General features: G+C 42.4%; 1 protein-coding gene across 4 annotated transcripts in view; it reads right to left on the reverse strand.

The window, feature by feature from the left end:
* Nucleotides 1-4: 4 nt before the first annotated feature.
* The window catches only part of LOC137383402 (uncharacterized), a 63152-nt gene continuing 37875 nt past the window's right edge, over nucleotides 5-25281 (reverse strand). The window contains exons 3-6 of one of the 4 annotated variants that reach the window (XM_068056201.1): nucleotides 20545-20685; nucleotides 18813-19017; nucleotides 4547-4624; nucleotides 5-997 (exon numbers count right to left, since the gene is read on the reverse strand). In XM_068056201.1, the coding sequence (XP_067912302.1) occupies nucleotides 954-997; nucleotides 4547-4624; nucleotides 18813-19017; nucleotides 20545-20685 (468 nt within the window). In that variant the 3' untranslated portion in view covers nucleotides 5-953. Of the gene's footprint in view, nucleotides 3930-4538; nucleotides 4934-18812; nucleotides 19018-20544; nucleotides 20686-25281 lie in introns of those variants that run through there. The other 3 variants (XM_068056200.1, XM_068056203.1, XM_068056202.1) reach the window with 3 other exon arrangements.

Genomic DNA, 25281 nt, shown 5'->3' on the forward strand with positions numbered 1-25281 from the left:
TGAGTAATAGTACCATAATTTATTAATTTGCAGGTTTCAGGGGAATATACTTTGCACAGGAGTTTTTACACATGAAAAAATGTTGATATATTTTCACTGAAGTATCAATGTTCCTATCAGAACATAAAAAATATAATTGGGTTCTGAAATGGTGGTTCTATAAATATCCATTATGGACATGAGGTGGTGGCACCAGTCATCACTGACAGCTAGTCACAAAAAAGTGTGAATTCAAAAATGAACAGCTAACTACGTGACTGTTTCAGTAGTGCATGTTTGGGCTATACTATATGGCATAGGATGGTTTCTGTTACAGAAGTTGCTGCTTCAAAAAGACAGCAGTAAAGGAGATTGTGGGCCCATTAACGACACAGGTGATACTATAATGGACAATAAGAAAATGGTAGACTTGTTAAATAAGTACTTTGTATCAGTTTCACAGTCTCTTTTGCTTTACATCATTGCATCTACTGCTTATCTGATGAGTCTTCACATGTGCACAGTCCACTTTTAGCATGGCACAGCGGATGCATTGGGGGCATTGTAGATTGTGGTTTGCTGATGCAAGGGCTACTGCCGTATGCTCCTTCCTGCAATGGTGCTTTTCTGTGGCACTTAAAACTGGGTTCTTTGAATTTCTGTGCTCTAGGGTGGAGACTTTGGTCATGTGCAGACTGTTCCCAGCTGTTGAAGTCAATTTGGCATGAAATGATGTCTCACTTGCAGTCAGTCCTTGTGTCTTTGCTTTGGCTGCACCATCAAGCTTGTTGGTAGGCAACTATCAACTGTTCAACGATATGGCTTAGCCATTGTAATTCATGTCGCTTGAGAATTGCCATAATGCCTTCTGTATTAAAAAGCTGCAGCACTTCTATGTTGGGGACTCTATGCTGCCAATGGAACCCAAGGATCTTTCTCAAGCAATGCATATGAAATAAATCCAGTCTGTGTTCCTACTTCTGATTATGTAGTCCAAGTTTCAGTGCCGTACAGCAGCCTAGTTAATACACAAGCATTATAAATTCTTAGTCTTGTGACAATTGAGAGTTTGGGGTTCTTCCAGGCTCTAGCCTGATACTTTCCAAAGGCTGCAGTAGCACTACCAATATGAGCAAATGTCTCACGCTTCACTTCACTTGAGACTATTGACCCCAGAAAGCAGAGTTTGTCTACATTGTTCAATTCAGTGTTGTTGTAATGCTGCTTCAGACTGATCACTTTGTCATTGTTGCTATTCCTCTGCAGCAGTTGAGAAGGCACAGTGGAGGAAGAGAAAACACTAGTAACACATGGGAGCCTAAAAATAAGTTAAGAGGAACTTTGTGGATTTAATATAACATTTTAAAATGTAAATAGAAAAATAATGGGACTAAATATATATAAATGTGCAGAATGATTATTTTTACTTCATGGTATGAAACAAAAAAGAGGAAGTTGCAGATGCATTAGTTGTAATTTTGCAATCTGACTCAGCTGAATGACAAGTGGCAAGACATTGGAGGATGGTGTAGTTAACTGCAGCAAAGGCTGTAGTCAGGTTGAGGAGGAACAGTTTGCCATAGGCACAGACAGAAATTATATCTTTTGTGACTGAAAAATGTCATTTCAATACTAAGGAAGGGGCAGAAACCTGATCGGAGGGATTCAAGCATGGAGTTCGAGGAAACATTAGGAAGGTGCTAGCATGTCCAAGGACTTTGCAGAGAAAATGGAGTTTTCAAGGATTAGTTTTTGAGAGGGGAGTAATGATGGCAGATTTGAAGAAGGGGGTGGTATGGAGCAAAGGCAGGGAAATACAGTTAAGGTATAGACCAAACCTAATCTAATAAATAGCTTAACTGGTTTGCGTGGCCTAATATGTTTTGAAATTCCCTAGATCATTATTAATGATCTTTTCACTTAGCCATCTCTACTGGTAAGAGTATGATTTTAAAATATATAACATAATTTGGTTTTAAGTTATTATGGAAAGAGACCAGAAAATATCTATAGTAAAAATGTTCAACTGGGAATTTGTGATTTAAGAATGGGTCTAGCACAGGTAGACTGGACAAGATGATTGCAGGGTAAATCGGTAATGGAGGACTTTTGGGGAAGAAGATAGTTCAGATACTTCATTTAATAATCAGGAAGATTACGGAATTGAACAAGTTAATATGGATGGCAAAAAGAGGTATAGAGAATAGAAGGCAAAATGTAAGTAATTTGCTAGGGAAAAGTTTTTGGGTTTATTAAAGATCCATGCAAAGGTGGAGGTAATGGCAAAAATATGAAATTGGTACTTTGCATCTATCTTCACAAAGGAAGCATGATATGAACATTGTTCTAAAAGAGTGGATGGAAGTTATGGACAAAATATTAGAGAAGATGTACGATTACTGAAAGTTGGTAAGGTCACCTTGTTGAAGGTAAATCATGTCTTACTAACTTGATTGAATTCTTTGAGGTAACTGAAGGTTGATTAAGGTTCTGCAGCAGGTTTTGTATAAATGGACTTTTGGAGGGCATTGCAGTGGTGTTCCCCAACAGTCAGTTTTGGGTTCTGTACTCTGCAAAAATGACCTAGACTCAGATGTAGGGAGCTGTATTGTAAAGTTTGCAGATGCTACCAAACTTGCCAAAGTAGTAGCTCATGATGAGGATAGTTATAGGCTTCAGGATGACAGAGACAGGATGGTGAAATCAGCAGAAGCAAGGTAGATGGAATTCAATATGGAGAAATGTGAAGTGATGCACTTTGGAAGAACTAATATGAAAAGACAGTATACTGTAATTGGTACAATTTTGAAAAGTGTAGATGAGCACAAAGACCTTGGTTCCCATATACACACATCCTTAAGGGGTGATTAAAAGTTGATAAGGTGGTTTATAAAAAAGCATATTGGTTACTCGTGTTTATAAATAGAGGAATAGAATATAAAGGCAGAGAGATTGTTAGAATTATATAAATCACTGGATAGGCCTCAGCTGGAGTATTGTGGATAATTCTGAGCACTACATTTCAGGAAAGATGTAAAGGCCTTAGAAAGGGTACAGAGGAGGGTTACCAGGGATGAGGGACTTCAGTTATGAGGAGAAGCTGGAAAAGTTAGCACTCTTTTTGGAACAGAGACGGTTAAGGGGTGATTTTTATTAATTAACGGAATTTAAGTTCCACTAGCTGCTATGGTGGGATTGGAACCTATGTCCCCTGGGCATTATTGGCCTGGGGGCCTCTGCAATAGTAGTTCAGTGACATTACCACTACACCACCATTTCTACTGACTAAATGCCTCTTACCCCACCCCTTCCTTGAGCCATGCAATCTCCTGGTAGTGGCGAAAAAAGCTAGGTAGGTTCAGTAAAAGGGAAAAAACTCTGGAAAATTCCTGTCTGCCTCCCTCAGGAGGTTTTCATAATCTTAAAAATCTCTTAATTCTCTCCTTGGGCTGTTCTCCACTTAGTACCAGGTTTATTGGAAATGAATCTAATTGTAAAACTTGACCACATGTCAGCTGAGGCCATTTTACTGATAATGCAAGTGTTTTGTCAAGTGAAATGTTCCCCACTGAAAGTATGTCAAAATAGTTAAATTAAAAACAACTATACATCTGCATAAATCAATCAAGGAACTATAGCATATGTAGTATGAATTTTTCAGTCTGTAAAACTTGCCATGCAATTTCAACCCTCATTCAGTTGAGCTAAATGTTAGTATCCAGTCCATTAACAAGCTTTTTGGAGTGTTTGGCTCTTTGTGTGCGATCCTGCTTGTGAACATCCGGCTCATGTGCTTTCCACTGAGTGTAAAGGCCCTCACTGAACTTATCTTGTCGAATGCTTTCACATCAACAACGGATTAAGGTGAGAATTGGCACTGGAGGAGGAAATGGATGGAGTAAGCGAGCAGGTGGTTCTGTACCAGCATGTTGCAGCTACATTCCATGCATCTTTTAAATGGGGAGAAAAAGGTTGGAATTCAGCAGAGGGAACATTTAGGGTTGGGAGGCTCCCAGTTAACCTTTAAACTTAATAGCTCTATGTAATGCTATGCATATAATTGCAAATTGTGGTATTAGAAACTTGCTGATTACAAAGGAGTTTCACAGAAATAAGTATTTTCTACTACTGGAACTCTGGAAAATATTTTTCACCTGACCTTAATTTCCTTATTCTAAAATTATGTAAATTAAATATTTACATTGTACCAATTTACAAAGCATATTAAAATTACATGGTATATAATTTTGCATTGCTTTACACAGTCAATTTAAAGATTTCTAGCATTGTACATTGTATCTCACTTAATTGGGGCTAACAGTTGTGTTAATGATTATTGCACACATATATACATAGCAATCATTCAGGTTACTTAATTATTCTGGTTACAAATTAAGCAAGAAAATTTCCAATTTGAGCTTGATCTGTTAATTATAAAATCTGATAAGTAGTTGTAAAATTTTTTTAAATGAATGCAGTAAACTATAGCCAAGTTCCATCATAACTGTAAAGATAATTAATCTAGGATATTATGAGTACAGAAACAAACGATCATAAAAGCATTCACGTTGCCTCGAATACTGCTGCAGCCAGTCTCCTGACTTTCTTTTGTAGTTTGTTGGCTGAACAGTAGCCCGTTCCTCACCTATGGACAAGAAAGAATAATGGCAATAAAGCATTTAATGAGGGAAATTAAGTCAGACTTTTTTATCTGTACTAAAAATCCATTAATAAGAGTTTGAAGTAGTTTAGCATGCAAGTAAATTGTGAACAGAAGTCACGTGTGCTGTTAAAGTATAAATTTTTCCAGATGTCATCATCATCAGTGGCAGCGGATTGGAATGGGTCCTGGGGACCGAAATGAAAAAAAACTCCTCCGTTTTGTTGTATCTCTGCCCATTCTGCATCGTGCAACCTTCCAGGTAGGCCATAAGGTGAGCCTTAGGAGCTCAGACTGAAACAAAGTGAGAAAATCATTATCAAAAAACTAAAGCTATCTTGAAACAGCAATGCAGTTCCCTGGACAGGTCAAGGATCCTTTTATCATACAGGTCACAAAGGTCTTCGAGGTCATTATAATTTGCTGCATGCTTCATAACGTTGCCAAGGAAAGAGGTGGAAGCATAAAACTGGTGGGGACGGAGGACACTCAACTACAGCCAAAAGTAAAGCAAGACAAAAAGGACCCATAAGAGATTCCTATTGAATCACCTGTACAAGCAGCAAGAGCCATGCAGCAAAAACTTTAAGCTAAATGCTGAACTGCCCAAAGCATTAGCTTTCATCTACATGTGCACCACGCAGTGGTAAAATTCACCCTGTCTACCACCTCAACTACGTTCTTCCTCTATTAACTTATACTATTCAAGAAAATCCTCCTGAGGCAGTGGAAATAAAAATCAAATAAATTTGAAGTAATTTGTGTATGTACTTGTGTTTCTTGCCCCAAAGATGACAGTATACCCCTGAAACTTCACAGGGATTCTCCTGGTCTCCCATTGTAACTTCAGGAGGAGACTGCTGCCGGAGACAACTGGCTTCATTAGCTGTTTTAGACTGGAAGAATCTGTGTGCAATTTCAGGGCCTGTACATTTTATGACTTCTAAAAGCTAATCCAAAGTTCAGTCCTGGTATTCACCCAATTGCAGGAGTGAGTACCTGACTCCTGAGTATTTAGAGATACAGCACTGAAACAGGCCCTTCAACCCACTGAGTCTGTGCCAACCATCGATCATCCATTTATACTAATCCTACATTCTTACCACATCCCCACCGATACTAAGGGCAATTTATAATGGCCAATTTACCTATCAACCTGCAAGTCTTTGGCTGTGGGAGGAAACCAGAGCACCCGGTGAAAACCCATGTGGTCACAGGGAGAACTTGCAAACTCCGCACAGGCAGTACCCAGAATCGAACCTGGGTCGCTGGAGCTGGGAGGCTGCGGTGCTAATACTGCACCACTGTGCCGCCCAGTATGTGTGACTGTGTTTCTGCTTCCTTGTGCTAGATCACAAAATACCTGCAAATGTTCCCACCACATTAACTGCTTCAGTGACTGTCCTACCCTGCACACTTAGGGGTAGGCGGTGGCGTAGTGGGTATTATCACTGGACTAGTAACCCAGAGACCCAGGGTATTTCTCTGGGGACATGGGTTCGAATCCCACCACAGCAGAAAGTGAAATTTGAATTTAATTAATAAATCTGGAATTAAAAAGCTAGTCTAATGCTGGCCATGAAACCATTGTCGATTGTTGTAAAAACCCAACTGGTTCACTAATGTCCTTTAGGGAAGGAAATCTGCTGTCCTTACCTGGTCTGGCCTACATGTGACTCCAGACCCACAGAAATGTGGTTAACTCTTACATGCCCTCTGAAATGGCCTAGCAAGCCACTCAGTTGTACCTAACCGCTACGAAGTCAATAGAAAGGATTGAAACTGGATGGACCACCCGGCATTGACTTAGGCACCAGAAACAACAGCAAACCCAGCCCTGACAACCCTGCAAAGTCCTCTTTACTAACATCTGGGGGCTTGTGCCAAAGTTGGGAGAGCTGTCCCACAGACTAGTCAAGCAACAGCCTGACATAGTCATACTCACGGAATCACACCTGACAGACAATGTCCCAGACACTGCCATCACTATCCCCGGGTATGTCCTGTCCCACCGGCAGGACAGACCCACCAGAGGTGGCGGGACAGTGGTATATAGTAGGGAGGGAGTTGTCCTGGGAGTCCTCAACATCGACTCTGGACCCCATGAAGTCTCATGGCATCAGGTCAAACATGGGCAAGGTAACCTCCTACTGATTAACACCTACCACCCTCCCTCAGCTGATGACTCAGTTCTCCTCCATGTTGAACACCACTTGGAGGAAGCACTGAGGGTGGCAAGGGCACAAAATATACTCTGGGTGGGGGACTTCAATGTCCATCACCAAGAGTGGCTCGGTAGCACCACTACTGACCGAGCTGGCCGTCCTAAAGGACATAGCTGCTAGACTGGGTCTGCAGCAGGTGGTGGGGGAACCAACACGAGGGGAAAACATACTTGACGTCGTCCTCACCAATCTGCTTGCCGCAGATGCTTCTGTCCATGACAGTATTGGTAGGAGTGTCCACCGCACAGTCCTTGTGGAGACGAAGTCCCGCCTTCATTGAGGATACCGTGCATCGTGTTGTGTGGCACTATCACCGTGCTAAATGGGATAGATTTCGAACAGATATAGCAATGCAAAACTGGGCATCCATGAGGCGCTGTGGGCCAGCAGCAACAGCGCAATTGTACACAACCACAATCTGTAACTGCATGGCCTGGCATATCCCCCACTCTACCATTACCATCAAGCCAGGAGACCAACCCTGGTTCAATGAAGAGTCCAGGAGGGCATGCCAGGAGCAGCACCAGGCATACCTCAAAATGAGGTGTCAACCTGGTGAAGCTACAACACAGGACTATCTGTGTGCAAAACTGCATAAGCAGCATGCGATAGACAGAGCTAAGCGATTCCATAACCAACGGATCAGATCTAAGCTCTGCAGTCCTGCCACATCCAGCCGTGAATGGTAGACAATTAAACAACTAACTGGAGGAGGTGGCTCCACAAATGTCCCCATTCTCAATGATGGGACAGCTCAGCACATCAGTGCGAAAGATAAGGCTGCAGCATTTGCAACAATCTTCAGCCAGAAGTGCCGAGTTGATGATCCATCTCAGCCTCCTCCTGAAGTCCCCAGCATCACAGATGCCAGACTTCAGCCAATTCGATTCACTCCGCGTGACATCAAGAAACGACTGAAGGCATTGGATACTGCAAAGGCTATGGGCCCTGACAATATTCCGGCAATAGTACTGAAGACCTGTGCTCCAGAACTTGCCGTGCCCCTAGTCAAGCTGTTCCAGTACAGCTACAACACTGGCATCTACCCTGCAATGTGGAAAATTGCCCAGGTATGTCCTGTACACAAAAAGTAGGACAAGGCCAACCCGGCCAATTACCGCCCCATCAGCCTACTCTCAATCATCAGTAAAGTGATGTCATCAACAGTGCCATCAAGTGGCACTTGCTTAGCAATAACCTGCTCAATTGACGCTCAGTTTGGGTTCCGCCAGGGCCACTCAGTTCCTGACCTCATTACAGCCTTGGTTCAAACATGGACAAAAGAGCTGAACTCAAGAGGTGAGGTGAGAGTGACTGCCCTTGGGATCAAGGCAGCATTTGACCGAGTATGGCATCAAGGAGCCCGAGCAAAACTGAGGTCAATGGGAATCAGGGGGAAAACCCTCCGCTGGCTGGAGTCATACCTAGCGCAAAGAAAGATGGTTGTGGTTGTTGGAAGTCAATCCTGAGCTCCAGGACATCACTGCAGGAGTTCCTCGGGGTAGTGTCCTGGGCCCAACCATCAATGGTTCATCAATGACCTTCCTTCAATCATAAGGTCAGAAGTGGGGATGTTCGCTGATGATTGCACAATGTTCAGCACCATTCGTGACTCCTCAGATACTGAAACAGTCTGTGTAGAAATACAGCACGACTTGGACAATATCCAGGCTTGGGCTGATAAGTGGCAAGTAACATTCGCGCCACACAAGTGCCAGGCAATGACCATCTCCAACCAGAGAGAATCTAACCATCACCCCTTGACATTCAACAGCATTACCATCGCTGAATCCCCCACTATCAACATCCTAGGGGCTACCATTGACCAGAAACTGAACTGGAGTAACCATATAAATACCGTGGCTACAAGAGCAGGTCAGAGGCTAGGAATCCTGAGGTGAGCAACTCACCTCCTGACTCCCCAAAGCCTGTCCACCATCTACAAGACACAAATCAGGAGTGTGATGGAATACTTTCCACTTGCCTGGATGGGTGCAGCACCAACAACACTCAAGAAGCTCGACACCATCAGGACAAAGCAGCCCGCTTGATTGGCACCCCATCTACAAACATTCACTCCCTCCACCACCGACGCACAGTGGCAGCAGTGTGTACCATCTACAAGATGCACTGCAGCAATGCACCAAGGCTCCTTCGACAGCACCTTCCAAACCCGCGACCTCTGCCAACTAGAAGGACAAGGGCAGCAAATACATGGGAACATCACCACCTGCCAGTTCCCCTCCAAGTCACACACCATCCTGACTTGGAACTATATCGCCGTTCCTTCACTGTCGCTGGGTCAAAATCCTGGAATTCCCTTCCTAACATCACTGTGGGTAGACCTACCCCAAATGGACTGCAGTGGTTCAAGAAGGCAGCTCACCACCACCTTCTCAAGGGCAATTAGGGATGGGCAATAAATGCTGGCCTGGCCAGCGTTGCCCACATCCCATGAATGAATTAAAAAAAACTTCTGCCACATGTTCTGTCATTTGAGAAGGGTAGCTGGAGAGGGCAGATGCAGCATTTGCTTGAGGCAGCAGCTTCATCTATGCTTACTTCAGCTATGTCCCTATTGCTGAGCACTGCCTCACCACACCCAATAACGTGTGCAGGAGAGCTGTGAAGTCTGTACAATTTTTCCTCCAGTCTGTTGAAACCATAAAAGATAGCCTCTCAGGAGACTGAAACCCAGTAGTCTGAGAATTCATGAGACATACTCCAGCTGAACTTGGGACTTATTATAGGTGGCTCACTGCAGACGGTTATTGACTTGGCATGTGCTGGACTACAGTTCTGATAAACACTGATTCATGACTGCAGAGATTTGTTTAATGAACTCCTCCACACTTGTCCTCAGACCTTGTACATCTAATGACGATAGAAAAGATTGGTACTTTAAAGCATCCTTCTATTAAAAGTAAGCTCCATCAGGTCTGGATCCCAAGGATTTGCAGTTGAGGAAGGATATGAACTGGTCCGCAGGTTCGAGCTCCTCTCCTTCCACCACCTGTTCTTGCTCACTTGTGCTCTGTGCTTTACTCAATATAGCCACCTCAAACTGCCTAAATCACCTGATGTTAAAAAAAATGAATGCTGATGCTTTGGCTCAGTGGCAGCACTTCTACCTTAGAGTCAGAAAAGTGTGGGTTCAAGCCCCAACACTGCATACTTAAGCACATAATAAGGCTGATGACCTAGAATTGGAGGTGTCTTTCAGATCAGATGTTACAGGAAGTCCTTTACTACTAATTTTCTCACCACTGCTGCTCCTTTCCTGAATGGACTGATTCCCTGCTAGGGCGTGATTCCAGACACACTCTGGTACCTCCCCTACCCAAGTAGCGCAATCTGCCTATTCAGTCATGGAGTGGTTTAAGGCACCGAAGAAGGCTATTCGCCACATCGAGTCCATGCCGGCTCTCCTCGGAGCTATCCAATCAGTCCCACTCCCCCGCTCGTTCCCCGTAGCCCTGCAAATTCATTTCCTTCAAGTGCCCATCCAATTTCCTTTTGAAGTCATTGATTGTCTCCGCTTCCACCACCCTTGTGGGCAGTGAGTTCCAGGTCATTACCACTCTCTGCGTAAAAAAGTTCTTCCTCCTATTCCCCCTGCATCTCTTGCCCAAAACCTTCAAAACCTAGTCATTGTACCATTAGTTAATGGGAACAGTTTTCCTTGTCTAACTTATTTAAGCCTGTCAAAATCTTGTATACTTCTATTAATCTCCCCTCAATCTCTTTTGTTTTAAGGAGACCAACCCCAGTTTTTCCAACCTAACCTTGCAACTAAAATCCCTCATCCCTGGAACCAGGGATTCTGGTAAATCTCCTCTGCACCCTCTCAAGGACCCTCACATCCTTCCTAAAGTGTGGTGACCAGAACTGGATGCAGTACTCCAGTTGGGGTCTAGCCAGTGCTTTGTGAAAGGTTCAACAAAACTTCCCTGCTTTTTTATTCAATACCTCTATTGATCATGCCCAAGTTCCCATATGCTTTACTAACCACTCTCAATATGTCCTGCCACCTTCAAAAGATCAATGCACATGCACACCCAGGTCCCTCTGTTACTGCACTCTTTAGAGCTGGCGATTAAGTCTATATTGCCTCTCCCTATTCCTTCTGCCAAAATGCATCACCTCACACTTAAATTCCATCTGCCACTTGTCTTCCCATTCTGCTAGCCTATCTATGTCCTGTTGCAGGCGGTTCATATCCTCACTGTTTGCCACACCTCCAAGTTTGGTGTCATCGGCAAATTTTGAGATCCAACTCATTTATATATAGCAAAAAAAAGCAGTGGCCCCAGCACTGATCCTTGGAGAACACCAATGTCTTCCATCTTCCAGTCTGAAAAACAACCTTTTACCACGACTCACTGCTTTCTGTCCTTAAGTCAATTTTTTTATCCAATTAGACACAGGCTCCTATTCCACGAGCCTCAATTTTGTCAACCAGCCCTTTATATGGTACCTTCTCAAATGCTTTCTTAAAGTGCATATAACCAACATTCACCGCATTCCCTTTATCAACCTTCTCTGTTACTTCATCAAAAAGTTCAATTAGATTAGTCAAGCATGATCTGCCTTTTACAAATCCACACTGGCTATCTTTAATTAACTCAAACCTCTCAAAGTGTGTGTTGATTTTTTTCCGATTGTTGTTTCTAAAACTTTACCCACCACTGATGTTAAACTATCTAGCTATGTAGTTGCTAGAAATGTCCTTCCACCCTTTCTTGAATAACGGTGTCACATTTGCCACTCTCCAATCCTCTGGCACTTCCCCCATATCCAGGGAAAATTGGAAAATTATGGCAAACCCTTCCACTATCTCCATCCCCACTTCCTTTAGCAACCTGTGATGCAAGCCATCCAGACCCAGTGACTTATCTACCTTAAGCATAGCCAGTCTTTTTAGTACCTCCACCCTCTCAATTTTTACCCTATCCATCGCCTCTGCTCTCTCCACTTGTGACCCCTACAACCATATGAATTAGGAACAGAAGTAGGCCATTCAGCCCGTCTAGCCTGCTCCGCCATTTAATAAGATCATGGCTGATTTGTTTCTGTCTCGATTTCCACACTCCCATCTACCCCCGATAATTTTTGACTCCCTTGCCTAACAAGAATCTATCTACCTCCGCCTTAAAAAATTCAATGACCCCGCCTCCACCACCTTTGGAGGCAGAAAATTCCAAAGTTGCACAAGCCTCTGAGAGAAATATTTCTCCTTGGCTCTGTTCTAAAAGGACGATCCCTAATTTTCAAACAGTGCCCCCTAGTTCTGGACTCACCCACAAGAGGAAACATCCTTTCCACATTCACCTTGTCAAGACCTTTCAGGATCTTATATAGATTAGAGATACAGCACTGAAACAGGCCCTTCGGCCCACCGAGTCTGTGCCGAACATCAACCACCCATTTATACTAACCCTACACTAATCCCATATTCCTACCAGACATCCCCACCTGTCCCTATATATTTCCCTACCACCTACCTATACTAGTGACAATTTATAATGGCCAATTTACCTACCAACCTGCAAGTCTTTTGGCTTGTGGGAGGAAACCGGAGCACCCAGAGGAAACCCACGCAGACACAGGGAGAACTTGCAAACTCCACACAGGCAGTACCCGGAATCGAACCCGGGTCCCTGGAGCTGTGAGGCTGCGGTGCTAACCACTGCACCACTGTGCCGCCCTACTTCAATCAAGTCTCTCCTCTCTCTTCTAAACTCCAGTGAAAACAAGACCAGTCTGTCCAAACTTTCCTCATAAGACAACTCACTCATTCCAGGTATCAATCTAGTAAACCTCCTCTGAACCACCTCCAATGCATTCACATCCTTCCTTAAATAAGAAGACCAAAACTGCACACAGTATTCGAGTTGTGGTCTCACCAATGCACTGTATAACTAAAGTATAACATCCTTACTTTTATTTTCAATTCCTCTCGTAATAAAGGATAGCATTCCATTAGCCTTCTTTATTACTTGCATACTAACCTTTTGTGACTCATGCACTAGAACACCTAGATCCCTCTGCACCTCAGAATTCTGCACTCGTTCTCTGTTTGAGAAATACTCTGCTTTTTTATTCTTCCTGCCAAAGTGAACACTTCTAATGATATTTTGTCAGATTCCACTTCCTTAGTGAACACTGATGCAAAGTACTCATTAAGTATATTAACCTTGTCCTGTGCCTCGAAACATATAGGTGGATATAAAATATCCCATGGGACTATTCAAAGAGCAGGAGGGGAATTCTCCCCGTATCCAGGCTACCCAACGACTAACACCACCAAAAACAATGCACATAAATTGGTTACTGTGTTTCTCTACAAAACAAGAGTGACCATTCTTTAAATGCATTCTTTAATGCATTGGCTTTGAAGCACTCTTGGACATTGTGAATAAGTGAAATGCACTATATCAATGCGGATTCTTTGCTATAGATGGAGTGACTATCACTGAGTACTCTGAGACGTTGCCGAGTGGAGCCTGAAGCTTGTTCTTCAGGGGTGCCAACAGAAATAGAACATTTCCTGGAATGGTTATAGAGGACCACCTCCTGAAAACAGGGGGTATATGTAGAGTAAGGCATCATGATTTACTCTAACATGTAAGCCAATGACTAAAGTAAGAATATCAAAAAAGATAGTAACCTTGGATTTGGAAGCCCTGCACCTTCAATATAACCCACTCCCTCTATGGCATGGGCCACCACCATGTCCAGCATAGCCTATTCATACTGACTGAGGTATCTAAACTGAAAGTGGTCCACTCCAGTTCAGCTTTGTTCCATCCTGTCTTGTGTTCCATTGTCCTATAAGCAGAGATGTAGTTCTGAGGTGCTAAATATTTGAAGTGAAAATTAAGTGGCCACTCTGCTCCCCAACTTAAATAGAATTTACAGGACAAAAACAGGCCATTCGACCCAACAGATCAATGCCAGTGCTTATGCTCCACTTGAACCTCCTACCACCTTACTTCATTTCACTCCATCAATATTTCCTTCGATTTCTTTCTCCCTCAAGTACCTAATTCAGTTTCTCCTCAAATAGATCTAAACTATTCACTTCAACTACTCTATGTGGGTAGCAAGTTCACATTCTAACCACTCTCAGAGTAAAGTTCCTCTTGAATTCATTATTGGATTTATTACTGACTATTTATGGCCCTCAGTTTCAGACTCATTGTTAAGTGAATTTTTTTTTATCTATGTCTGCCCTATTGAACCCTTTCATAATTTTAAAGGCCTCTACCAGGTCACCTCCCAGCCTTCTCTTTTTCCACAGAAGGCTGTTCAGTCTTTCCTGATGGCTATATCCTCTCATTTCTGGTAAAAAAAGTTACTTTGCTCACACTGATATTGTCACTAATATTTGTGAACAAAAGGAAATACAAGCCCATTGTTCTACAGACTTCTGAGATTGAGAAGGCGAGATGCCCAAGCTACATATGCCAGATCTAGCCAGTTCAGATTAAACTAACGCAAATATATTTTTCATAGTTAGAGAACAGGTTGTGTGATTTAGTGCAGGGGGTATGGTATGTTGTGTTTATGTTACTGGGCTAGTAATCCCAAAGGTCTGGGTCAATAATCCAGGGAACATGAGTTCAAATTCCACTCTGGAAGTTTGAGTATTTGATAGAACATCTAGAAATAAAAATCTGGTATCAGCAAAAGTAACCATGAAGCTGCTAGATTGTTGTAAAAACAACTGGTTTACTAATGTTCTTCAGGGAAGGAAACCTTCAGTCAAATTGACTCTGAAGTGGCCTAGCAAGCCACATAGTTGGCCTACCAACAACTAGAGATGTGCAATAAATGCTGGCCTTGCCAGTGACACCCAAATCCTGAGAAAAGATGGTGATAGACACCTAGTGGAGTGGTAAGCTGCTGTATTGTTCTTTAGCCTCCTTATCTCGAGAGACAATGGATAAGCGCCTGGAGGTGGTCAGTGGTTTGTGAAGCAGCGCCTGGAGTGGCTATAAAGGCCAATTCTAGAGTGACAGGCTCTTCCACAGGTGCTGCAGAGAAATTTGTTTGTCGGGGCTGTTACAGAGTTGGCTCTCCCCTTGCGCCTCTGTCTTTTTTCCTGCCAACTACTAAGTCTCTTCGACTCGCCACACTTTAACCCCGTCTTTATGGCTGCCCGCCAGCTCTGGCGAACGCTGGCAACTGACTCCCACGACTTGTGATCAATGTCACAGGATTTCATGTCGCGTTTGCAGACGTCTTTAAAGCGGAGACATGGACGGCCTGTGGGTCTGATGCCAGTGGCGAGCTCGCTGTACAATGTGTCTTTGGGGATCCTGCCATCTTCCATGCGGCTCACATGGCCAAGCCATCTCAAGCGCCGCTGACTCAGTTATGTGTACAAGCTGGGGATGTTGGCCGCCTCGAGGACTTCTGCATTGGAGATACAGTCCTGCCACCTGATGCCAAGTATTCTCCGGAGGCAGCGAAGATGGAATGAATTGAGACGTGGCTCTTGGCTGACATACGTTGTCCAGGCCTCGCTGCCATAGAGCAAGGTACTGAGGACACAGGCCTGATACATTCGGACTTTTGAGTTCCGTGTCAGTGCGCCATTTTCCCACACTCTCTTGGCCAGTCTGGACATAGCAGTGGAAGCCTTTCCCATGCGCTTGTTGATTTCTGCATCTAGAGACAGGTTACTGGTGATAGTTGAGCCTAGGCAGGTGAACTCTTGAACCACTTCCAGAGCGTGGTCACCAATATTGATGGATGGAGCATTTCTGACATCCTGCCCCATGATGTTCGTTTTCTTGAGGCTGATGGTTAGGCCAAATTCATTGCAGGCAGCCGCAAACCTATCGATGAGACTCTGCAGGCACTCTTCAGTGTGAGATGTTAAAGCAGCATCGTCAGCAAAGAGGAGTTCCCTGATGAGGACTTTCCGTACTTTGGACTTCGCTCTTAGACGGGCAAGGTTGAACAACCTGCCCCCTGATCTTGTGTGGAGGAAAATTCCTTCTTCAGAGGACTTGAACGCATGTGAAAGCAGCAGGGAGAAGAAAATCCCAGTGTGGGTGCGAGAACACAGCCCTGTTTCACGCCTAGTGACACCTAGTGGAGTGGTAAGCTGCTGTATTTTAATTCCTCACAAAGCAAGTCTTCAAGGTCAGTGTTATATTTGCTAAGATATCTCTACTTTTAATGAGATTAACTTACATAATATTGTTCAACTCACATAACTTGCTGTGGACTACCAGCAGCAAAGAAATTGTATCCCATCATAACCCATAAGCTCATAGCCTCACTCCACAATCAACAGCACAACTGGAGAAAACCCTGCTTCAATGTGGAATATAGAAGAACGTGCCAGGAACAACATCAGGCATAAAGTACATATCTAGCAAAGAGAGATGCCTGCATGCCATAATTAGAAGGTTTTATACAGGACCAAGAAGTGCATTATCAGCAGATCAGAGCAAAACTCTGTAGCCCTACCACATCCAATTGAGAATAGTGGTGGACAATCAGGCAATGAAAAGAAATGGGAAGCTTGATGAATATCATCATCATCAACCACGGTGAAGCTCAGTACGTGAGCATTAGAAACAAGTTTGCAAGTGTCTTCAGTTACTAGTACCAGGTGGACAATCCCACTTCATCTCAAAGTCCCCATCATGATAGATGTCAACATCCAGCCAATCAGTTCATTCTACACAACATTAAGAAGCAGTTGAGACACTACAAAGGCTACAAGACCTGACAAAATCCCGACTGTAGTGCTGAACACATATGCTCCAGAGGCAGCCACTCTCCAAGCCAAGCTGTTCTAGTATAGTTTTGACACTGACAATGTGTGCCTGGGTGAGTCCTATCCACAAAAACATAATAAATTACCACCATATCAGCTTCCTCTCAAAGACAATAAAGCGATGGAAAAAGTCAGTAATGGTGCAAACAAGCAACATGAATAACCTGCTCACTGATGCTGAGAAACCACTAGATTCCAGGCATCATCACAGCTTTGATGTAGACATGAATGAAAGAGCTGAATGGCAGAGTGCAGGTGAGGAGTATTCCACCGCGTATGGCTCCAAGGAGCCCTAGCCATTGTGGTCAATGTGGCTCAAAGAACAAAAAATCTCCAGTGGCTGGAGTTAAAGCTAATACAAAAGAAGATGGCTTTGGTTATCAGCAGTTAATCAGGAGTTCCTCAGGGAAGCGTCTTTCAGCTGCTTAATCAATGACCTTTCCTCTATCATAATAACAACAGTGGGACTGTTTGCTGAAGCTTCTAGTCTTCAACTCCATTCACAACTTCTATGATAATGAAGCAGCCCTTGCCAGCCTATACCAGGTCCTGGAAGATATCCAGGCGTGGGCTGGCAAGTGGCAAGTAACATTTGTGCCACATAAATACAAGTTAGTGAGCTTCTCAAACTAGAGAAAGCCCAAGCATCTCCTCTTGACTTTCACTTTCATCGGGTCTCCTACTACCAAAATTTTGGGAGTCATTAGTGACGAGAAGTTTAACTAGACCAGCCAAAGCAACACCATGAATACAAGAATAAAAACAGAAGATGCTGATCTGGAAGCATTTGTGGAGAGACAAACAGAGTTAACGTTTCAGGTTGATGTTGCCAGACCTGCTGAGTATTTCCAGCATTTTCTGTTTTTATTTCAGATTTCCAGCATCTGCAGCATTTTGACCATGAATATAAGAGATGTGCAGATTAGTGGCTCATTTTACGACCTCTGAAAGCTTCTCCACCATCTACAAAGCTCAAATCTAGAGTGTGATAGAACAATTACTTGCCTGGATGGATGCAGGCACAACATCAAGAAGCTCAGCACCATCCAGTACAGAGCAACTTGCTTGATTGGTGGCCCAGCAATATTCATCCCCAGCATTACTGGCAGAATGGTTGCAGCATGTAAACTCAGTACCTGCATTCTGCACTGCAGTAACTCATCAAGCTACTTTAAGATCACCTCCATCATTCATGAGCTACCAAAAGACAACGCAGCAACTTTGTGAGAATGCCATCCACTCCAACTTACTACCATCCTAACTTGGACGTATATTTTGCTGTTCCTTCGTGGTTACTGCGTCAATATTCTGGAATTCACTAGCTAACACTGTCAAGGGAGCACCATCAGCACAAGGACAGCAATGGTTCAAGAGAACAAGGAATGGCCAAAAAATGTGGTATCCCGAGAAAAAATAGAAAACCTTAGTCAGAAATCACAGAATCATAGAATATTCCAACACAAAAACAGGCCATTCAGCCCATTAGTGTTTTTCTACATAAGCCACTTAGATTCATCCCACTCATGTTCACACCTCATATTTCTTTAACATTTCTCTTTTTCAAACAACTTTCTACTTCCCTTTTTAAAGAATTTGTGGCTGCTTTCCCGTCTGGCGGAGTTAAAATTACTGCTGATGGGCCAAATGGCTTCCCTTCTGTGCTGTAAACTTCTATGGTTCTATGTGGTATGCATACATCATAAATACCAACATTGCTTGCTGATCAGGAGTAAAGGACAGTATTATGGTTTAATGTCAATCTTACAAAACAACCTAATTTGTTAAAAAAAATCTTAACAGTTACTCAAAGGAGTAAATTTGGAATACCTGATGTTTTCATGAAAAATCCTCATCATTAAAAACAATGTAATTTAGGTATATAAAAACATCTAGAAATGTATTATTAATGTATTAATATATAGTAATGTATGAACACATAATGCATTCTTATAACAGTGTTTTGTTTGTTGCTTTGAGAAATGTTAATTGTTTATTTCAAACAAGTTAGTATCTCCACTAAAATTACACGATCATACTAATATCTCAAACAGTAATTGCTACGCTCATATTTCAATTGGAATTTTATTTGTCCAGGTAGTTATTAAATCTTAATCTTAAAGATACAAATCAGAAGAGAGCACATACATACCAGTAATGATGTTGTGAGCGTACCTCTTTGGATGAAATTCAGGAATATTAGCACAGGTTGGATGCCGGTATCGGATATCATGCATTGAAGAATAAGAAGTGGAGTAACTTTGACTGCAACTTGTAGGGTTGGTTATTTCCTTCATTGTTAAGCCCCATGTACCTTTCATTCGATTTTCAGCAACTGCTTTGTTCAGAATGCTGCGCTTTTAGAAGTAAAACAAATCTTAATAATTGTCTGAACTAACAAAATTAGCAAAATAAATCTTAAAGAAATGTGTAAAAGATATATTTTAAATTAAGCCTAACATTGGGTTCAACCAATAAAACCTAATAGTAATTACTAGATGAAAAACTTTGAAATTGGAGATTATATTGAAAACATCAAAAATTAAAAGAGAAAACAAATGAAAAACTAACTGTTCTACCCAGGAGCACCCTGCAAATACATCAAGTAAATTTTAAAAACCCTGCCTGCACTGCTGTACCACAAAACCTGTGACCACAAGGTTCATCTTATTTCCCTTCTCTGGGTGACTCACATAGGAACAGGAATACACAATTTGGCCAATCAAGTCTGCTTTATGCCTTTAACCTTTTTTTAAAAAATCCTTTAACAACCTTACTTCCTAAGCAGGTTAGTTATCTACCTTTAAAAACCTTATCTGGCTTTGTATCCATGGCCCACTGGGGCAGTGTCTTAAACATCCTCACAATCATTTCTGTTATTTTTTCGCCCGGTTTCATTTAACCAGTATCTAAGATTTAACCAGAATTCTAAGATTATGATTCCCAGATGTAGGATTTCCCTATTTGTGTCCTGCTTTTATAGCAATTTTGAACCTTTTAATGAAAAAAGTAAAGAAATATAGAAAATTATGAAACCTATGTTTCTAAGAATAACTCTTCTTCCCACCAAATAGATAGTTCTATTTAAAGATTTGCTTATTAATTTTCTGGATTTGTTAAGTATAACTGAGCTGTAGAAGGATACAGCAATTCCTTACAGCATTGTTATAATAAAATAAATGCACTGTGTGGCTCACAGAAAGGGATAGCAGAGTTATATTCTGAATTAGAGAATGGAATTTAAATGATCTCCCATGGCAATGCTCACAGGGAATCAAGTGCAGTTAAAAAAGAGAAAATAAACCCAAGACTTAAAGCCTAAACATACAGGAAGATAAAACAATATTAATGATAGAGACAATGACATTTTTTTGAGAGGTCGCATGAAGATGGGCACAAAGCTACCAAGTGGCCATCGTGCAAAACACCAATGTGGACATAGGAAATTATAATGGGAAAGAATTGGCACAAAAAGCACAACAAACATTTGACACACAAAGTCAATTGGTGCAGATAGGTAGTGCTTGAAGATGCAAGAGTTTTAATTAAATGGATTATGAGAGGAACAGATGTATAATGCTCAGTAAATTAATTTTGGAATGTATTGCTCCATATATTTAAATTAACAATGAAGTTTAAGATTGTACAGTGCATTTATACGGGCTAGAGTTTATAGCATTTCTACTAATATTTTGGCATGAATCAAAAAGTAGAATTAATAAAACAGAGTTTATACAGAAATTAACACATTTATTTAAAAATATAATTAAAAGACAAATCCAATTAACAATAAATGTGAAACAGAGCCCAAAAGGTGATTTCAAATGGTGAAATACATATTAGATAAACAACCATTTCTGTATTAATCAAGTTCTAAAACTTACTGGTATAAGTTCCTTTTGATAAAAGGTTTCTTTGTGTGTAGTTAGATGTTCCTTTCCATCTGTATTCATACCCAGGTGTTTTATCTCATCAGGGTAACCATAATATTTGATTATAGGTTGAATTCTCTGACTAGTATAAAACTATTGAAAGAAATGAAATATCATATAAGTCAAAAATGCTAAATCTAAAAGAATATTCAGTATAAGCACTTCAAGTGCTTTCTGAATATTAAAAATCACTTTCCCAGCTCAGGTTTTTTAAAAAACTTTTGGAGAGGGGTGCCATGAAGCCAAATGACAAGAGAGCACAGGGGAATAAAGATCTGCTGAGAAAAGCAGCCCGGGCCATTGGGAGAGACAGGGGGACAAGCAGAAAGGGACTGGGGATAATGGGAAGGGTATAGCGTAGTGATCATGATGGGAGTCAGGGCATGGGATGGAAGGAAGGGGAGAGAAGGGGTAATAAGGGAGGCACAGGTTGAAATAGAAATACAACTCATAGAGATGTGGCACAGAAATGATCATGGGTCAAAGATTGTGACAGGCAGCAGCAAAGAAGATGGGCAATCTTTAAATACATTCTAAGTGCTTAGCTTAAACCCTGCCTGTGACATTCTGCCCAAAATAAAAGCAACAGACAGAATAATATCACATAGAGAGAAGCAGATCAGAAGATAGAGAGACTGAGAAGCAGAACAAAGTATAAAGTGATGCTGAAAAGAACCAATACAAATACAGCAGAGACAGATAATTAAGAAAACACTGTTCTGACACACCTAAGCAGCACCACAGGAGATCTACTAGCAGTAATGCAAGAATTAAAATGTATAAAGGTAAAGATTCCACTCCCATGTGCCAGTAGTACAGGCACAGGAGTAATGGTAAACTGGCAACAGAGCCCCTGTGCCCAATGTACACTGTCAACAGGTCACCAGACTTTTCTACCTCACAGTGCTGGTGTAGCAGGAGCTGTACGCTACCCTATGTCACAAGCTTCAATATAGGTCTTAATCTCATGTATTTGTGGGTGAATATGCTAGGCACCACAAATTCTGCTCATTTATGTTCACTTGTATATTGTTACAGCTACAAGTCTATATGAACAGCGCACTACACAGCAGGTACACAGATAGGAGAAACCATTTGCTATCTTTCTTAAAGCTGTGCTGCTAGACTTATTAGACTCCACTTTCGGAACAAGGGACAGATTTTTTTCTGCCTATTCTCCCATGTTTCATTGCGAACAAATTAGTATGCAGAAAAATCACTGTGGGGAATTTTATGCTAGTAGCGGGAGTTTTGACGTCGGAGGAAACCAATGCTGAGATCCCTGCGCCCTCTCTTCTACTGAAGGCCCACCGAATTTAGGGCCAATCAGGCACTTAACTGGACAGCGGTGGGCCTTCCATAGGATTTGGGACCCTGTTGCTGGAAGTCCAGCCTTGTAAAGCTACTGGCCAGAGGCCTGCAGCTGCAGCGCCACTGTGGAGTTGGTGACTGCTGCTGTAGCTGTAGTGATCAGACACGGAGGAGCGGCACTGGAACCAGGCTTAAGGTAGGTGTTTGGGATAGAAATGCAATACTGTACTCATGTGTCTCCTGGCGTGCCATAGTCATGTGACCTCTACCATGAGGCACTTACCGCAGGCAACCATGACAAGTTAAGTTCAATAAAAACACAGTACAAGCAAGACTATTGTCCTGTGAGCTCGTAACATGGTGTCAGAGTGGGGCTGAGACTGAGTGTTGAAGAGCTGTATAGAAGCACATCTACTAAAAGAGGAACACAGGAATGTTCAGAGCTGCTAAAAGCTGCTGAAAGCCACAAGAAAGGAACAAAGAAGCAGGCCACAAATGAAACTACTGGGTATACCACAATGGCTGCAAATTTTCCTCTCCCAGTGCTGGTCAAAATAAAAGGTGCTATGAAGCAGAACTGGCAGTTTTTCCACTCGCAATGGCAAGATTAGGAAATTGCATCAGATTTAATTAACAAACCAGAGCAGCTACGAGTAGCTACACTTTTATCACTGTTGGAGAGGGACTGTTACAAAATGTATTCCACTCTAAATCTCTTCGAAGAACAAACAAAACAGACAGCAGAAATTTTGAAAGCCTTGAAGGCACGCTTTGAACCCCAAGTGAACGTAACTTATGAACGGTATGTGTTCAATATTAGGGCAGAAGGTGAAAGAGTCCATTGATCAATATGTGACTGCATTAACACAGCTCTCAGAATGCTGTGAATTTGCGCAACTAAAAGATGATCTAATTAAAGAAAGGATTGTATTAGACATAAGAGATCCTGTAGTGAGAGCGCGTCTACTGAGAGAGGACAAACACTCTCAGGAAAGCCATCGACATGTGCAGAAGCGCTGAGCTTGTAAATCAGCAGCAGGAGCATATTCATGGCAGAACAGACCAGGCCTTGCATTATGCTGATAGACATTCTGCCGAAAGGGCAGAAAGATCATGGAAAAAGGGCAGGATGCAAATACAGTGGAGGACATCACACAAAGGAAAAGAAGGTGTGTCCAGCTCGGGGAAAGCAGTGTTTTCACTGCCAGAAGCCGAATCATTTTGCACACAAGTGTTTGGCTAGAAGGAAGCACAACAAGCAGGTACAGATGGCCACTGGAGATATATCAGCCGAAAATTCTGACGAATCACTGTACACCATACTACAGGTTGGTTCAGTTAGGTCAATAGGTGATAAATGGTTTGTGACTGTTGAAATGATGACCATAGAAGGAGAATAGCAAGTCAACATAAAGTATCAGATAGACACCGGTGCATCATGCAACATCATTATCTTCACAGACCTGTGCAAAATGGCTCAACATGGTGATCCAAAAATGAAGCTCTTGAAAGTAAGGTTGAGGCTATATGATGGCACCGTACTAGTGCCGAGAGGACAAATTACTCTGAGGGTCCAATGCAATGACAAGAACCAAAATCTGGAGATCCAGATCATAAATGGCAAGCAAAAACCACTCATCACAGCTGAAGCAAGGCTAAAGCTTGGACAAGTAACCTTCAATGTGCAAAAAGAGATTTACAACGTGTCGCAGCACACTAAACCATTGATTGCAGAACAGATCCTAGAGGAGTACAATGATGTATTTACAGGTTTAGGATGTCTTCCTGGAGAATATCACCTAGAAGAACATGAGAGGGTAAGACCAATTCAATATCTGCCGAGGACAAGGGCAGCCTGAAAGATAAAATAGAAGAGCTGGAAAAGAAGGGAGTAATCAAGAAAGTGACAGCTCCTACAGAATGGATTAGCACCATGGTAGCAGTGACAAAACCTGGAAAGCTGAGAGTATGCATCGACTCAAAGGATCTAAATAAAGCTCCGAAGAGATCTCAGTACCCCATGCCAACCATTGAAGGAATTTTACCACAACATGCAAAGGCAAAAAATCTTCACTACTCTAGATACGAAGGATGGTTACTAGCAAGTGAAGCTGGATGAAAGTAGCAGCTTTCTAATTACATTCTGGACACCGTTCAGGAGATACAGATGGGTGCACATGCCATTTGGCATTTCCACGGCTCCAGAGGAGTATCAACGCAGACAGCATAAGATAGTTAGTGATCTTCCCGGAGTGGAAGCTATAGTGGATAATCTGCTAGTTTATGGATGTGAAGACACAATGGAAGAAGCCATTGTTGACCACGAACAAAATCTAGTGCGACTGTTAAACAGAGCTCATCAGACAAACATGAAGCTGAACAAGAAAAAATTGTAATTAAAGATACCCAAAGACAAGTACATAGGTCATGTACTGACAGCAAAAGGTCTTCGCCCGGATTCCAAAAAGGTGAGAGTGGTAGCAGCGATGCTGCGACCAACAGATGTAAAAGCAGTGCAACGATTTGTTGGATTCGTCAACTATTTAGCAAAATTCTTGCCCAATTTGCCATCAGAGTGTGAACTATTACGCCAACTTCCTGCCAAGGACATGCACTGGTATTGGGGCACAGAACAAGAAGCAGTGTTCAATAAAATCAAGCAACTAGCGATGGCATCGCCAGTGCTGTAACGCTATGATGTAAATGATGAAGTCACCCTGCAGTGTGAAGCCATCAAGAAAGGACTTGGAGCAACCCTAATGCTGCAAGAACAACCGGATGCATTTGTTAACGCAAACCGAACGACGCTACACTCAGATTGAGAAAGAGTTCCTGGCCATTGTCTTTGCTTGTGAACATTTTCATCAGAAGCTACCTAGAAGAGGCAAAACGACAGTCGAGTCCGACCACAAGTCACTTCAAAGCATTTTCCTCAAGCCGCTACTATCTGCTCCAAAGCATCTGCAAAGAATGTTACTCTGGTTAGAGATATCATCTGGACATGACATATAAGCAAGGGATACAAGTGTACATCGCTGACTGAAGGCTTGCTCAGGTCAGGGGAACAAAACCCGACCCGAACCCGACAGGACCACATCGGACCTGAGTCTGAACTGACCCGAGTCCGTCCAATGTTTCCCACGCCCAACCCAACCCGAGCCCGAGCCAACCTGACCTGACCACCGGAATGTTCCCTTTACCTACCTTGTGACTCCCAATCTTCAGGAAGCTGCAGCATGAGGGTGATGATGTCATAGAGACGCTCACTCGCTCACTGCACAGACTCAGAGCTTCCTTCTTTGACGTCCTGGACTCCCAACTCAGGTAGGTTTTTCACTTTTAACCCTTACCTGCAATTCTTGCTGTGTGTGTCCAATC

This window comes from Heterodontus francisci, chromosome 24 (assembly GCF_036365525.1).
Source record: "Heterodontus francisci isolate sHetFra1 chromosome 24, sHetFra1.hap1, whole genome shotgun sequence".
Classification (NCBI taxonomy): domain Eukaryota; kingdom Metazoa; phylum Chordata; class Chondrichthyes; order Heterodontiformes; family Heterodontidae; genus Heterodontus; species Heterodontus francisci.